The 17,310-nt window shown below is 47.1% G+C and overlaps 1 protein-coding gene across 6 annotated transcripts in view; it reads right to left on the reverse strand.

Moving 5' to 3' along the window:
* The window catches only part of Gpr19 (G protein-coupled receptor 19), a 64,554-nt gene that overhangs the window by 24,561 nt on the left and 22,683 nt on the right, over nucleotides 1-17,310 (reverse strand). For 3 of the 6 annotated variants that reach the window (XM_060384306.1, XM_021641334.2, XM_021641335.2), the window contains one exon: nucleotides 10,957-12,289. The exons of 2 other annotated variants lie outside the window; for them this stretch is intronic. In XM_060384306.1, the coding sequence (XP_060240289.1) occupies nucleotides 11,020-12,267 (1,248 nt within the window). In that variant the 5' untranslated portion in view covers nucleotides 12,268-12,289 and the 3' untranslated portion in view covers nucleotides 10,957-11,019. Of the gene's footprint in view, nucleotides 1-10,956; nucleotides 12,290-17,310 lie in introns of those variants that run through there. One more of the 6 variants, XM_021641336.2, reaches the window with a different exon arrangement.

A 17,310-nucleotide genomic window follows, 5' to 3' on the forward strand; every position in this document is an offset into this window, starting at 1 on the left:
TTCACAATATTGAAAAATCTGTGTGTGTACCTACAGAAGCTAGGAAAGAAAAGGGGCCTGGGGTCGGTGAGATGGGTCGGCAGGCAAAGGCACTTCGCTGCCAAACTAGACAACCTGAGTTCCGTCCCCACACGGTGGAAGGCTGTGGTGGGCTGCTTCCACACTCAAGACTGCTTACTGCTCTTTTGGAAGACGCAGGTTCAGTTCCAGCACCCACATAGTGGCACACAACATCCCAAAATACAGTTCAGGGGATCCCGTGGGCTCCTGCTTCAGGTGGTGCACATCGCTAAGGCAAGCTTACATACACACAATCCTTTTTACCTAAATGGCAGTAGGCAGTTCCTTCCTCCTTAACCACCCTCACCCCTCCCCTATCCACGCAGAGTCACTTTCCAAGGGTAACTGGTATGCTAAGCAGGGTCATTTTAGTTAGTGACAAAATGCCCCAAAAAGGGTCTATTTCGGCCCATGGTTTAAGGTTCAGTCCGACCCAGGGAAGACATCACAATAGGGATGGGGGCGTCTACAGTAAGAAGCAGTGTTAATACTCGGGGTGAGCTTGTCTTTGATTCCTGGTCTGGGTCTTTAGACTGAGGGGTAGCGCCTCCCACCTTCAGTTAACCTTTCTGGAAAAGCCCTCATCAGCACTCCGTGTTTCCTGAATGCTGTCAATCTCAAGTTGACGTGATTAACCACAGGGTATGAAAACTTGTTAAATAGCACAGGACTGAGCTGTCAAGATGGCTCAGCAGGCAATCGTACCACGTGCTCGACAGCCTGAGTTGATGCCTGGAGCCCACACATACAGTGGAAGGGAGAACCCTCCTCTCTCAAGCTCTCCTTTGAGCACACACCGCTACACACACTAAACAAATGTGAATAAATAAAGATTCACAGTATGTAAGGATTTAAGTTATTAAAAATAAAAATGTTTAATGAGCTCAAATAAAAATGCAGTGTTAGGATATTGATTAAATAACAGAATGAGCTAGTGGCAAGACAAAGTATATATAAATAAAAGCAGGTTTATTGGGAGCAGCTGAGGACAGGAGGAGCAAGAGAGAAAGAGGAAGAAGAAAACACAGAGAAGAAAGAAGAGGGAGAGAGGGATCGGAGAGGTCGGGGATTATATAGTGAAGGGCCTCTAGTTCTGGGAGAAGGGAAGCCCCACCCCTGGGCTAGGGAATTCAGGCTAGAGGGCAGGGTATGCTATTCATGCCCTGCAGCAGGTAGTGACCAAGGGATGCCTGAAACCAAACAGATATACCCAGGTTATTTTTTTTTTTTATTGCTATACTTATCCTCTGAATTGGTACAATTGGAGGTTCTTTGTGGCAATAATAGCCTTCAATTAATTAGATTCCTTTTAAGAACCACTGGTGTTCCAACTGGTGATTTTATGCTCTGATTATCTATATACAATGATTTTCAGGTGCTAAGTAATAGGTTTTGGTTGGTTTGGGGTTTTGTTTTTTTGTTTTGTTTTGTTTTGTTTTTTTCCGTTTCATCCATTTTACTTTTACATCAATCCAAGTCTGGACTGTCATGTAACATTGTGATGATTGTGCCCAAAGACACGCAGCTAAGGTGGCTGACCTCCCGGCTCCTCTTTGAACTCCGAGTGTTGCTAGGTCCGCCCAGAATTTACCCAGTCAGCACACCTTTTTAAGTACCTCAACTCTCGAGGGGTGCTCTTTTGAAAAGTTTGCAAAATAATGGCGTTTTAGAGCTGCCTTTAACCCCATTAAGTGTGTCTCTTCTAATCCCTGATCAGTGACGTCAGTTTGGTAGTCACTCAGGAAAGGGACAGTCATCCTTGATGCACCCACTGAGAATGGCCAAGTGGGGGTCAGCACCGCCCAGCTCAGAGCAGCTAGCTGGAGGAATCCCAGGCTGTGAGCAGCGTGGAGCTGTCCAGAAATTCAGATTATGTCACAGGACAGATCGAAGTTATAGTTCAAAAGCTGTTGAAGCCCCAACCCTCTCTAGGAACCATGAGGCAGAAGAGCTGCTGAATTTCTTTTTCTTTTCTCTCTTTATTTAAACAGGGTCTCACTATGCAGCCCTGGCTGGCTTGGAACCCGCTATGTAAACCAGGCTGTCCTTGAACTCACCAAGATCCACCTGCCTCTGTCTCCTGAGTGCTGGGATTAAAGGTTCAAACCACTACACCCAGCCTTCAGCTGAATTCTCAATCCTAGAGTCTCCAGACTCAAGGAATCACTGTGCTTAACACAGGTCCCTAAACATTGTGGGGTGGGGTGGGTGGGGCAGGCCTGGACTGGCCCAGGCGGGCGTGGGGTTGGGCAGTGGGCTGAGCCTGACAGAGTATTCCGACAGGTAAGGATCTGAGCAGGAAAAGCTCAGTCCAGTCTTGTGTCCCTCAGCAGCCCCTTCCTGGTAGGCACTTGAGACCCTGAGACGGAAGACATGGAACTGTCTGAAGGCCAGGACAGCTCAGAATCAGTAGGGCACAGACCATGCAAGTCCACACCCCCGCCAGGGCCACGGGAGAGAAGACAAGGTCTACGGCAACAAACAGAAAATTCTCTTGCAAAGGTCCTTAGTTCAGTTCCCAGCAACCACATGGTGGCTCACAACTGGCTCTAAGGAGATCTGGTGCCCTCTTCTGGTGTGAACGTGCACAAGCAGGCAGAACATTGTATTAAATAAATCTAAAAACAAAGCAGCTGAAGGTAGCTGAAGGGGCCGACCTGGGCTCCATAAGATGCCATCTCAAAAAAAAAAAAAAAAAGATAAATACATAGTGAGTTTTGAGCCAGCCAGGACTATATATTGAGATCCTGTTGAAAACAAAAAACAAAAACGGTGGTGGTGGTGGTGGTGGTGGTGGTGGTGGTGGTGGTGGTGGTGGTGGTGGTACATGCTTTTAGTCCCAGCACTTGGGAGGCAGAGGTAGGTGGATCTCTGAACGCCAGCCTGGTCTATAAAGTGCATCCAGGACATCCAGGGCTACCCAGAGAAACCCTGTCTCAAAAAACCAAAACAAAAGAAAAACAACACCACCAACAGAAAACTGTTCAAGCTGTAGCCGCCAAGCCTGGTAGCCACACAGGAAAAGGAAGAACATCAGAAGGGAAAGTTTGCTCACACCTTCACTAGAAGGTGGGGTCCTGTGAGGGCAAAGAGGAGATGCAAGCTAGGAATGCCCCAGCCTTGTTAGACTATCCCTCATCTTCTAGTAGTCCAGGCCAAAAGGTAAAAACCCATGTGAGCGTGAGCTTTTCAACCAGAGAGAGCAGCCGAGCATGGCACATGCCTTTACCCCAGCTACACAGAAACCCTGTCTTGAAAGAAGAATTCAACCAGAGAGAACAAGAACTCTGCCTCGCATAGGCAAATAATAATAATAAAGATCTTTGAACCTCTTTCTGGAGTGGGGCATCGCGGAAGGGTCTTGAGTACAAATGAGAAACAGCTAATTCGGAACGACGTCACCACGGTTGGGCGTTTGGCTCTGTGGGGAGATGGCACGTCTAGCAGACACCAGCTCAGCCAGCCGGGCACCACTCAGAGTGAGGACGCCTGCAATCCCAGCGGTAGGTGGAGCACCAGAAGTTCAAAGTCACCCTGAGCAGGCTTCAAGGGACCACACTAGATTCCTCTCAAAAGGAGGGAGAGAGAAACGGGGGGGGGGGGGGGCAAAGCAACTGAGTCCGCACACAGGGGCGCCTGTAAAAAGGGGCGGGGGTGGGGTGGCACAGAGCCGGGAAGGTTGTCGTCAGATCGTCCTCAGTCCCTCCGCACCTTCTTTTCACACTGAACCTGGAGATCCCAGGTTTCTGGCCGGCAGGTTCCAGGGACCCTCCCGTGGCCACCTCCCCGGTGCTGGGTTTGGAGGTGGACCACAGCGAGCTTGCCCGACTAAGAATAGGGGCAATCGCTACCGTGGCTGCGGCGTCACGGAAACGTTTCCCCGAGGGACATGAGTCTCCTGTGTCCGGCTTCTGTGAGTACACAGTGGCAAGTCCTACTGGCTGCCACGTGCTCACACCAGATGCCCTCAGACCTCCAGATCTGCCTCCTCAGCCCGAGGCAGGACCTGTGTTTGGTCATCCTGCAGAACTAGAGTCACACATCCTTCAAGTCTGAAGGGGATCCAAATTCTGCTCTACTGTATAACTCAGACCAGAAAAGCAACGCTTTTGTTTTGACAAGGTTTGTTATTTGGGGGGTGTCGTTGCTTTCCACGGAGGAACTCCTACGGCCAGTTCTGACCTTGGATTCCTAATTCTTCTCCACCTCCCAAGTGCTGGGATTATAGGCATGGCATGATGGGATGGTTAGTGAGGTCAATTCGACAGAATCTAGGACTGTCTGGCAGATGGCCTCAGGGCATGGCTGGGTAGAGGATTGTCCTGATCTGGATGGTTTTGTTTAAGGTGGGAAACCCCGCCCACCATGGGTGGTGCCATTCCTTCTTCAGAGGGACCTGGACCGAAAGGACAAAGTGATCTAGGCTCTGTCTGTCTCCCTCTCTCCCTGCCTCCCTCCTCACCCTTCTTGGCTCCTGAGGTGGTGTGACCAACTCCTTCAAGTTCCTGCTCCCTTAAATTAGCCTCCATGGTGGGCTGCAACTGGAACTGTGAACTAAAAGAAACCTTTTCTCCCCTTAAGTTGCTTTTCTCAGAGTATGTTATCACAAATAAACTAAGAGAGATACCATGCCTAGATGCCTTTATGGAGCGCGATCTTCCTCGGCAGCACGGGCAGCCCTCGGACTCCAGATCCTCTCTCCTCAGCCTCTCAAGCGCTGGGATTACAAGTGTGCGCCATCTTACCTGACTTTGAGCATGCCTTAGTTATTTTCTGGTACTTATGTAGAGGTGTGCATGTGGTGTGAGTGTGTGTACTGCCACAGCATGCACCGAGGTCAGAGTTCAAACTGTGGGGGTCTGTTCTCTCCTTCCACCTTGTTGGGTTTAGGAGATCAAACTCAGGTCCCAGGTATGTGGTGCCAGGCACCTTTAAGCCGTGAATCACCTCACTAGATCCCCAGAACAATATTTTAAAAGAGGCTTCTGAGAAAAAAAAAAAAAAAAAGATACTATTATAAAGTGTCCACATCTGGAAAACAGTCCAGGACTGCCCGGACTGTAGCAGCTCAAAACATTAAAGAGGGTCTGAGAAGGCCTGAGGTCAACGCTGCGGCCCCGAGTGAATTCCTGCCGCAATAACCCTGCACATGCGCACCCGCTCACGGAAACTAGCGCGTACTATGAAGCGCACTGTGCATTCTCTGAACCAAATTAGGAAGGCTGCAAAGGATGGGGGGGGGGAGCTCAGTTTGTACAGTGCTTACGAGTGTGCACGAAGTCCTGGGTTTAAAATGGAAAAGAAAAAAAAAAAAGGCCAGGTGTGGTGATGCATGCCTTTAATCCCAGGACTGAGGAGGTAGAGGCAGGAGGATCAATAGTTCAAACCCAGCCCGGGACACATGGGCCCCTGACTTAAAAAGACAGAAAAGGAACAGAAAACGGAGAGGCCGCAGGTTGTGGGGGTCGGGGCTTTTTGAGCGTGTTCACACTGTAAAATGGTTTAAAGCCGTGTTTTGAGTAGCGGTTTAGCGCCTGTAACGGGCATTGTTTGCTAGGGATTTTCCTCCGATGTTCGGGAGCTTTGAGCGCACGGGCTGATGAACCCGCGGCTGAGCCCGGGCGCTCGGCAAGCTTCCGGCGAGGCGCTGGGTGAGCGGCGGCGGGCTCTACCCGCTCGCCACAGCGCCACCCCGCGGCGTCCGGCAGAACTGCGCCCGGGCTCCCCGGCCTGCCGTCCAGATGGGTTAGAACAAAGGCGGACTGGATCCTCCCCGGCCTGGGCGCAGCCGGCACGTTTGGGGTTTTGTTTGTTTCGGTTTTTTTTTTTTTTTCTCCAACACATGAATTGTGCCGCAGTAATCAGAAGAGACCCCACAGGACTGGTTGCCAAATTAAAAATGAATTTTAATTAAAATGTCTTGGGGGCGGGGGAAGACCCATACCGAGTGTGTGGGGAGGGCCGCTTTCTGGAGCTGGCGTTTTCCGTCCACGCACAGAGCTCATATCTTCAGTTTGCTGGCAAGTGCCTTTACCTGCCGAGCCACCTCACCCACCCGCTTTGTCAGGAAGGGTAGATTTCCCTTAACTTTACTAATAGCTTGAATTCGACCTTCTAAAGGGTGAGAGACTGTCAGTGTTCCCTCTGCCGTGAAAAAAAAAAAAATGTAATTTAAGTTAATATTCTATTTATTTACTTTCATGAGACACAGTCTCACTTTCTAACCTAGGCTGGCCTAGAACTCAATTATTACAGTTCAGGCCACCCTCACAGCCTCCTAGGATCCAAAGCATGCTTAAAACTTTATTTTTAAATGTGTGTGTGTGTGTGTGTGTGTGTGTGTCTATGTGTCTATGTGTGTGTTTGTGCAAGGTATTGGAGCAAGCCAGTAAGCAGCATTCTTCCCTGGTCTCTGCCTTAGTTTCTGACTCCAAACACCTGTCCTTACTTCCCCTCATGATGGAATGTGATAGGGACTCGTAAGAAAAAAAAAAAAAACAACCCCTTTCTCCCCATGTTGCTTTTGGTCACAGTGTTTAATCAAGGGAACAGAAGCAAACTAAGAAGGTGATTGCTGAGTGAGCCTGGCATGAGTGTATACACACACACACACACACACACACACACACGTTGTAGGATATTTGATCACACTGTGAACCCTGAGATTGTGTACTGGAAAAACCTGTTTCTAGTTGTGGAGTGGTTTATTGTAAACAGGTGTAAACAGGTGGGTATGGTTCCCTCAGCCCTGGCATTCGCCTTTAATCCAAGACCTTTCTGTAAACAAGAGCTAAATAAAGTTAACCCTAGGTCAAGGGTCGGGGCAAGCAACCAGGTCACAGGAAGTGAACATGGGAAGAAGCCATAGAGAGGAATTCCCGGGAATGGATAGAGAGACCAACAGGAAGTGGAACGAAGGGACGTTCAGTTTGGAGGGTTCTTAAGACAGCCCAGAGGAGAGAGGGCTTTTTCCTCCTGGGAGGTGAGGAGGAAGGTTAGTTGCGTGCTTTCTCTGCCTCTCTGAACTAATAGGCTTTCACCCCAGCACGTGGCTCCTGAGTCTTTAAAGGTAAAATTGAACATTTGGGATTTAATATACACATCCCCATCATACATACATACACACAATAACAATAATAAAATTAAAATAACTAGGGCCTGGAGAGATGGCTCAACAATTAAGAGCACTGGCTGTTCTTCCAGGAGACCCAGGTTCAATTCCCAGCAACCAACCGGCTGCTCATAAGCCACCTGCAACTCCAGCTCCAGAGGATCTGGTGGCCTCTTCCGGCCTCATCTACAATACACAGACACTAAATATTTAAATAAGTGCACGGCAGTGGTGGCACACACCTTTAATTCCAACATTAGGGGGGCAGAGGCATGAGGATCTCTGTAAGTTCGAAGCCAGCCTGGTCTACAGAGCCAGTTCTAGGACAGCCAGGGCTGAAACCTTGTCTCAAAAAAACCAACAACAACAAAAATTAATCAATAAAACAACTAGAAGGGTATTTTCTACTTTAAAATCTGAACCATAAGATGCAAGGGCGGGGCTAGATTCAGTGGTTGCTCTTCCAAAGGATCTGGGTTCAATTTCCAGCATCCACATGGCAGCTCACAACTGTCTGTAACTCCACTTGTGGGGAATCTGATACCTCACAGACATACATGCAGGCAAAATATCAAAGCACATAAAATATTTTTAAAATATTTTAACTCAAGGGCCAAGTGAGACAAGTAACTGACTCATTTCATTTTAGAGAAAAATTTGCCAAGCATGTGAAGAGAAAGAAGACAGCAGAGGGCTGGAGAGATGGCTCTGCCGTTAAGAGCACTGTCTACTCTTCCAGAGGTCCTGCATTCAATTCCCGGCAACCACTTGGTGGCTCACAACCATCTATAATGTGATCTGATACCCTCTTCTGGCATGCAGGTGTACATGCAGATAAAGTACTCATATACATTAAAAAAAAAAAAAATCACAAAACGGGGAGGAGAAAGAAAACACTAGTTTTTATTTTATTTTATTAGCCTTTTGAACTGGTCCTTTGAAGGAAGCATCTTAACCTAAAGGCAAGGCTGAAGGTATTTTTGTTGCCATTTGTTGTTGAGAACAGTTTCACTATGCCACCCTGCTGGCTTGTGCAGACCAGGCTGACCTTGAAACTCTGGATCCTTCTGCCTCTGCCTCCTGAGTGCTAAGAAGGGTGTGCCAGCATGTCCAGCTTCTGTAGGTGTTTGTAGAGCACATATCTTACTGTTCTGTTTGGGGTTTGCCTTGTCTTTTGAGACGGACTCTTACTATGTAGCCCTGGCTGGCCTGGATCTTGTATGTAGACCAAGATGGCTTAAACTCAGAGATCTGCTTTTTCTGCCTCCTGAGTGCTGTGATTTAAAGTGAGTACCCCTGCACCTGGCCTGCACAGCTGTTGTCACAAATACCAAAAACAGTCTTGTCTGATTTATGGTGTTTTTGAGACAGGAGGGACAGACTACCTTCTGGATCTCAAAATATTCAGTATCAGAGGTTGAAGAACCAATTAATGACCAAGAGAAAGGTGTAAGCCAGCTCACTCCACTGCATCTGGAGGTTCTCAGAACAGCCCAATTATTTCAGGCCTTACAGTGCTACCAAGTTCGTGATCAGGCAAACAGCGCATGTCTGGGTGGGGCCCCTCATGTTCTCTAAGGAGACAACTGAAATGGTAAGGAATGAGCCACAGGCTTGTAGGAGGTCCTGAGTCAGAACTGCCAGCTGTCACACTCCCACCTGACCAGCTGCCTCACGGAGAAGCTCGTCTCCTCATCTGGTAAAGAGACGAGCATAAACTCATCACAGGTGAGGCTGAGGCAAGATCGCCTGGAGTACGTAGCTAGCCTGGGATATACAATGAAACCCAGTCTCACACACACACAAACCATAAATACATCACGGAACTGTTGAGAGGATGAGCGAGTACAAGTAGACTCCGAGACAGTGAGTTATGACATGCGGCTCCTGTTAACCAGCCCATGGAAATGCAAACCAGGCTTGTCCGTAAACCCTTACTTACGTTAAAATAAATCCCTTTTGTTTTGTGCTGTGTTGCGTTTGAGACAAGGTCTCATAGCCCCAGCTGGTCCAAGTTGCTGTGTAGCCAACAATGACCATGAACTACCGATTCTTCTGCCTTCATCTCCAGCGGGCCAGAATTATGAGTGTGTTACCATACCCACTTAGAAGAGAACATCTTCTACACCTACTGGTGCTAGATTCCAAATAATGTGCACCTGGGAACCAAAGAACCAAGCCTCAGTCACACAAAGGAGAGGCTGAGTTTGAAAGGCAAATTCTGGCTTAATCTAGAGAGAGAAGAGGTTGTCTGACTAGAGCTCAAACTTCATGGGGCTGAAAGGATGGCTCAGCAGTTAGGAGCACATACTGCTCTCGAAGAGAGGAGCTGGGTTCGGTTCCCAGCACCTGTGTTGGGTATCTCACAAGTGCCTTGATTCCAGCCTCAGGGGATCCAATGCCCTCTTCTGGCCTCTGTAGGCACACATACACATAAGTTTAAAATAATTAATTTTAATTTCAATAAAAGGCCTCGTGTCTTAATTTATAGGAGAAAAAGTAGTTGAATCTTGCCCCTGGTGTCCTGGTGGGTCACAGTAGGGCCACAGGTGAACCTCTGTGAACTGCAGAGCACAGAAAAATGTCATTCCTCTCTTTGGCAAGCCTAGCCAGGACACTTGCTCATTTGCCTGTGTATGACCCCGAGAAGGAAATGCCTGTCCTAGGAACTGTGCGTATGGTCGCACGTGAGGGAAAGAGCACACTGGCTTCCAGGCTTAGTCCAGTGAGAAGGTCCAGTGGGAGGATGCCTGTTGTCAAGCCTAAAGGTCTGAGTGCAAGCCCCAGAGCCCACACGGTGAAAGGTGAGAACTGGCTCCGGCAAGTCCTCTGATCTCTGTAAGTGCACCCCGCCCCCACCAATGAACAAAAAAGAATTTTCAAGGCTTCACCAGCTGCTTGGACTAAGGAAAGGATGGAAACAAGAAACACCAAGGACTGTAGGTAGCTCTAAGTGCTCTCTCCCCAGGAGTGACTAAACCCATCTCAGAAGGCTTCCCGCAGTTCCACTGGGCTCTGGTGGGCAGAGTATCGGGACACTGCCACTCCCACCCCCTTTCAAGCACAAACTATGGTGCTCAGCTGGAAAAACCCAAGCTCAGTGGCTCAGGAGGCCACAGTTAGAAAAAGTCACTAGGAAAAAGACAGTAAAAGCAAAATAAAGCAAGACAAAGTGTGAAGACTACCCACTGACCTGGTGGCAGAACCAAAGTAGCAAAGCGTTTTCAGTTTTTCTTTTACATTTATTTAGTGTGTGGCCGTGCACACACGTGCCACAACACTTATGTAGAGATCAGAAGACAGCTTGCAAGAGTTGGTTCTTTCTATCATGCGATTACAGGGACCGAACTCAAGTTGTCAGGCTCGGCAGCAAGTGCTCTTACTCTCTGAGTCAGCTTACCACTCAGGAAGAAAACTTTTAAACAAACAAAAAATGGCTTTTGTTTTGTTTTGTTTTAATTTTATGAGTGTTTTGCTTGCATGAATGTCTGTGCACCACAAGTGTGTAGTGTCCCAAGAAGCTAGAAGAGGTCACTGAATCCCCTGAAACTGGACTACAGATGGTTGTGAGCTGCCCTGACGATGCTGGGGTTCTCGGAAGACCAACCAGAGCTCTTAACTAATGACCCTCACTCCAGCCCAGGAAAGAACTCTGTATGGGCTTTACTACTGGGAGCACTACTGACCAACCAAAAGCAGCCACAACAAAATCCACAGAAATCATAATTAACAGTGAATGCATTTTACAAAAAAACAGAAAGTTTAGTGAAAACTAAGTAAAGCACTTCTCTCTTTATAGTTAAAGCCTTTTAATCTCTGGCACATAACAGTGAAAGAATTCTTAAAAATTAGACAAAAGTGTTGGGTGGGTTTGAGTTGATGGGCCAGGCAAGCTTCTTTTCCCTGGCCTCACGGTCAAACGAGTCATAGATAGAGTCTTTGGTTATCGTCCTGCTCACTGGGGGGATTTCCGAAATGCCAACATAGTTTCTCTTGGCCATCCTTGAACTGGTGGTGATGGTGTAGGCGTTGCTGCGGTAGCACTTCATCGAGGACATGCAGAAGGTCTCTTTCATCCCTCTCCGAAAGTTGGCATTATAAATGGAGTACAGAGTGGGTTTCGAGGCTGAAGAGCTGAACGATACCCACGTGACAGCTGTGAAGACAAGAGAGCTCTTCTTGTAGTCTTGCTCGTGGGGATGCCAGAGCTGAGCCACGTGGAAAGGCAGCCAGGAGAACAGGAACACCAAGTTCAAGAGGAGAAACATCTTGACCGTTTTCACCTTTGTCCTGGGGACAATGTTCATCGTCCTCCTCAGGGTCCGCCCATCAGTGCCTATTCTCCAGATATACTTTATGACCTTCTGGTAAAATAAGATGATGAGGACAGAGGGAATCACAAAACCCACCAAGAAGTGGATAACCGTATAGGCAGTTCCCTCCCAGGAGGGAGGGAGGAAGTAGTTGCAATGGCTGTCCCAGCTGGAGCCATAGAAAAAGAAGACGGGTGTCACAAAGGCCGCATCCAAGATCCAGGAGGCTGCAATCATCTTCTTGGCCTTTTCTCTGGACACCTTGAAGCTCAGTGGGTAGACGATGGTGTAGAAGCGGTCGATGCAGATGGAGAGGAGCACGTAGATCTGGACCCCCGGAGTGAGGTACTGGAAGTAGCGGACAGCCTTGCACATGGCACTGCCGAGAGTCCACCTCCCAGTGGTGAACTGCAGCACGACGAACGGCGTGCTGGCCACGCTGACGAGAAGGTCCGCGCACGCCATGGACACCACAAAGTAGTTGGTGGTGGACTGAGTCCGCCGGCTCCTGTGGATGACCAGGCACACCAGGGAATTGCCAAAGATGGAGAACAACCACAGAGCGCCAAAGAAGATGCTGGCTGTGGCCACCTCTCCAGGATTCAGCCCATACTGAAGGTCGGTCCTGTTGCTCAGCCAGCTGTGCTCCTCCTGGACTTCCATCAGGCCGTGGGGCAGCAGGGCCTCAGCGGCCTCCATGCAGCTATGGTTCTGGAGGGGCACCAGCAGGGTAGCAGTAACCACAGGTGGCTGGTCGTCATCCATTCTGTGAGCAAAAACCATAGTCACTCTTTTCCTCTTAGTTCTAGATAAGACAAGAAGAATGAGGCCTCCTGTTAAAGTGACATCAAGTAAGCTGGCTACCAACAGGACAGTCCTTTTACATTATCCGCTGTACAGGGCTAGGTTTCATAAAGCCATTTTCACTCCAAGCGAGTCACGTGCTTCGACCACATTTCATTCATCCTGACACATTCCTCTCTCTCTTCTCCTGCTAGTCTTCCTTCTCCAGATACTTTTTTCTCCAATTCTGCTTTTACTTTATGTCTCTCTCTCAGACACATACACATGTACACACCTACACATATACGTATAAACGATGATTTTATGCACCTATTCAAAATCTAGGATCCAGGGATGAGAGAAAGAAAGCATGTGACACTTGTCTGTCTGAGTTGTTTTGTTCCTAGATCTCTGCTTCCATCCACTTTCCTGTAAGTAATATCATTTCATTCTTCATGGCTGGATAAGACTCCACTGTGCTTATGTGCGTATGTATGATTCACACCCGCCTTATTCATGTGCTGACAGTCATCTAGGCTGTGCTGAGCTGTGCTGCAATAAACATGGGTGTGCAAGCATCTCTGTGACACGCCAACTCTAAGAGTCTTTTGTGTACAGTACCCAGGAGTGGTACTCTCTACTCTGTCTGACACTGAGCTTCGTGTTCGATGTCAATGCTAGGACTTGTGTACTGTTAAGAAAATGAACTAGGGGCTGGAGAGATGGCTCAGAGGTTAAGAGCACTGGCTGCTCTTCCAGAGGTCATGAGTTCAATTCCCAGCAACCACATGGTTGTTTACAACCATCTAAAATGAAATCTGGTGCCCTCTTCTGGCATCAGGTGTACATGCAAACCAATGCTGTACAAATAATAAATAAATAAATCTTTAAAAATAAAAAATAAATTAAAAAAAGACAATGAACTATTGGGCTGCATGGAAAACTCTGCAGGACAGCCTAGTCTACACAGTGGGTTCCAGGCCAGCCAGGGTGATATAGAGACCCTGTCTCAAACGAGAAAGGAAGGGAGGGAGGGAGGGAAAGAGGTAGGGAGGAAAGAAAAAAGAAAAGGAGAGAGAGAGAGAGAGAGAGAGAGAGAGAGAGGCCTCAGAAAGACAAGGGAGAAAAAAATTCCCAGTGAAAGAGCACAGATAATAAATTTAGAAAGAACAAACTTGGAGGGCACTCTTCTAATCTGGTCCTTTGAGGTCTCTTTCTCTTTCTCCTTAGAGATGTAGCATCCTTCAAAACATACTCCCTAAAGTACTCTTTGTGTGTGTGGTGTACATTTGTCTGTGTGTGGACATCAGAGCTGTCTTCCTCACTCGCACTCCTATGTATTACTATTAAATAAATGTGGGTATGGGTAAGTTGTAATATCCATACATTAATCTACATTTTTTAAAGATTTATTTTACGTGCATAAGTGCTTTCCCAACTTATATGTATGTGCACTGTGTGCATGCATGATGTCCTCAGCAATGGAGTTGCAGGCAGTTATAAGCCACAGTGTGGGTGCTGGAAACCAAAGCGGGGACCTCTGCATGAGCAACGAGTGCTCCTAACCACCGAGCCACATCTTTAGCCCCTCCACTGTATTTCTGACACAGGGTCTCAGGCTCGCTAGCTAGCACCACCTAAGGCTCCTCTTGTCTCCGGTCTGCACCACAGAGATAAAGGACCATTCAGCAGTGTCCAGCTTTTTAAATGGGTTCTAGAAGATCAAGTTAGGTTCTCACGCTTGCATGGCAAGTATCGTACTGACTGAGTCATCTCCCAAAACAAAGCATATGTTTTCTATGTGCTTTGCAATCACGCTTACCTAAGACTTCCCCATATTTACAATGAGAGGTTATATTTTCTGCATTCGTGGACTGAAATGTGACCAGATAGTGGATTAGACTATCCAGAATGGCTGTGGTGCCCTGTTGATTCAATACTTAATCCTTCACTAAGTTTTCCAAGTTGGTTTTGCTCTAGCTTAGCAATACACTAGAATTTCCCAGAAACTCCTAAAACATACTGATGCCTGGGTCCCACCCCCCAACCCTGGGATTCTAATTTAATGAGTCTGGAAAATACAAGGCAGCAGGATGTTTCTGAGTTCCCAGGTGACCCTAATGTTCAGCCACGGTTAAGAAACACAGCTTCGGCTGGCTTTCCATGCTTCTGTCTTCTCCACTGAGTTACGGGATCTGGAGGAGGTGTTATTCTTTTCTCCATGCCCCACAGAGTCTAACTGAAGTACTTTGCGTTAATAAATTGCTTGTTAAATATTAACTAAATTCGATCCATAAGGACAGAGAACTTAACCTCCTCCTGCCTGTGGCTCTGCTAGACTTCAGTGAGGGTGGACAGAAGATCTTCAGGGGGCTGAAACACCGGTGACTGGAGGAATAGAAGAAAACATGGCTGCCAAGAAGAGTGGGCAGGTGACACTCCGTTCCATTGCTTCACTGAGGTAGACAAAAGGAAATTTAGGAGACCTCAGACAGCTCTACCCCAAGGCAGGGAAGCCTGCTACCTGTCATTCTGGAGTCCCAGAGTAAGAGTTTTCAAAAGCTTCTGTTAACTTAGAAATGAATGTCTCTCAGGAATGTTTCTGAAATGAAAGGGCTATTTAATTGGTAACTATGTGTAGAGTCACCTACAGAAGGTAATTTTAGAAGTGACAGATACAAAAAGGTACAACCTATCTTTGCTGTTCTGCTGCCATTTTCTCCCCTCCCATGCTGGGGACTCAACCTAGACTCTAGTGTACACTGGACAAATGCTCTGCACTGAGATCCCTACCATGGGACATCCTTAAATAGGCCTCCCAAAAGATCACGTCTCTGGAAAACAAAACAAACCCATGCTGGTTTTGCTGCTTACCATTTAGTAACACCAGACACTGTGAAGTTATATGTTAACTTGGGTATTCCTGTCTACCTGAACAAATAATCCCAAAGGTTAGGCATTTGCTGCCTTGTAGGAAATTAACCAGTTTTGTGTCTAACCAGTTAGCACTGTTTAAATGCTAACTTTTTTTTTTTAATGTCTCTAATTCCTTCAAATGCTCTTGTAGCACCTTTACCTCCATGGCTCCTTCAATAGTAAGTGAATAAATCTTTCTTTCATGTTCACCAAGCTTGTGTAACTTACACATTTAACTTTTGATACTCAAGTGGTAGATGAATAGAGAAAAGACTGGAGAGTATGAGATGAAGAAAAGGAGCACAAAGAATAGAGGGATTGTTGGGCCTGATAGTATATGCCTTTAATCTCAGCACTAGGGAGGCAGAGGCAAGTGGATCTCTATGAGAGCAAGGCCAGACAGGGCTGCATGGAGAGACCTTGCCCAAACAAACAAACAAAACAACAGAGGGGCCCAGTGATGAACTCTGTGCCCTGTGGAGGGATGACCAATGGCTGGTCAACGGCTAGTTAGCTTCTACTCGAACGCAACATCACACCCAGCTGGTTTGAAACCTCTAGTAAGGGGGAGCTGGAAAATGTTCAGTGGATAAAGAACTTGCCACACTAGATCAGAAAGGAGTCCCACATAAAAGCTATGTGGGCAAAGAGGCCTGGCTATAAGCCCAGCACATGGGAGGCTGAAGCAGGAAGATTTCTGAAGCCAACCTGGATGACAGAGATTCTGTCTCCAAAATCATTTAAATTCCTTTTTAGAAGAAAATCCAATCTTAGCTTAGAATTTTCAAAACGCTAGTTTTTACATAATTTAGTTTAAAATGTTTTCTGAAGACTGGTAATATGGACTGCTGAGACTAAGGTCATTTTAGAAAGCAGCAATAATTCAGTTACAATGGGCTGTGACATTACTATCACCCACAGTTAATACTTCATATGGTCAAAGATGGCCTATGTGTAACCCTCCCAGGCAGATGATATCATCAGCCTCTTTCACTTGTGAAATGAGGTTCAAGCTTTCCCCTAGGTCACACAGTTGGAAATGGTGGTCAGTTCTAGTGCTTCACTCCAAATTAGGTAAGCGTCAAGCCCAGGGAAACCCCAAGGGGCTGGATATGAATCCAGAGGGTCACACAAGCTGTGCTTGGGGGTCTTTCTGGAGTCCTCACACAAAAACAGCAATATAAAGTTATTCCCCATCTTGCCTAACCACAGATGCGTATGTTCAACTTGAGAGCTCTGAAACTTGTGATCTGCCCATCCCTAGCTGAGGAGCTATTGACAATTAATGGTGGCTAGCGGACGGAGGCAGTCAGTTTCTTTAAGGTGTGAGCCCTGGTAGGTTGGCCATGTTCCACTGGATGGCCCTACAACCAGACATATATGGGCAACGAATTGGACTCTGAGTTATTTAAGGGGAAAAAAAAAAGGTCAGGCATAGTGCATGTGTTTAATCTTAGCACTCTAGTGGCAGAGGCAGGTGGATCTCTGTAAGTTCAAAGGCTAGCCTGGTCTAGTTAATGTAGCGCAGGCCAGCTAAGCTGTGTACACACACATACACACACACACATGCTATCTCAAAAGCAAAACACACAAAAACACAATTTTGAAAGACTAGTAAAGGGGAAAATCTGACAAGAGTTGGACATAGGAGTTGGGGTCAAATATAATCAAAATATATTGTATGCATGTATGAAATTTTCAAATACACAAAATATTTTAAAAGATGCATGTGCCATGGCAAGCTTTTTAAAAAACCACGGCCACCGTGTGCCATTCGGAAATAGTAGCAGACGGCTTGGTCTAGAGACGCCTGCCTGCCTCAACACAAACAACTACAGCTCTCCAAACCCAGCTTGGCTTACTTGCTTTCAGAGATGTGTTTGAATGAAGAAAGGGAAAGCTGGTCTCTGCTTTTAAGTTTTGATCATTTTAGAAAATACCATGGTGGGCCAGGAAAATGGCTCAGTGGTTAAGAGCACTTTCTGCTCTTGCAGGGACCCAGGATTTACTTCTCCAATTCCAGGAGGTATCATGTCCTCTTCTGGCCTCACTAGGCACTGCACACGTGCGCGCTCACACACACGCACACGCACACACACACACACACACACACACGCACGCACGCAC

Source organism: Meriones unguiculatus, chromosome 5, assembly GCF_030254825.1.
Source record: "Meriones unguiculatus strain TT.TT164.6M chromosome 5, Bangor_MerUng_6.1, whole genome shotgun sequence".
Lineage (NCBI taxonomy): Eukaryota > Metazoa > Chordata > Mammalia > Rodentia > Muridae > Meriones > Meriones unguiculatus.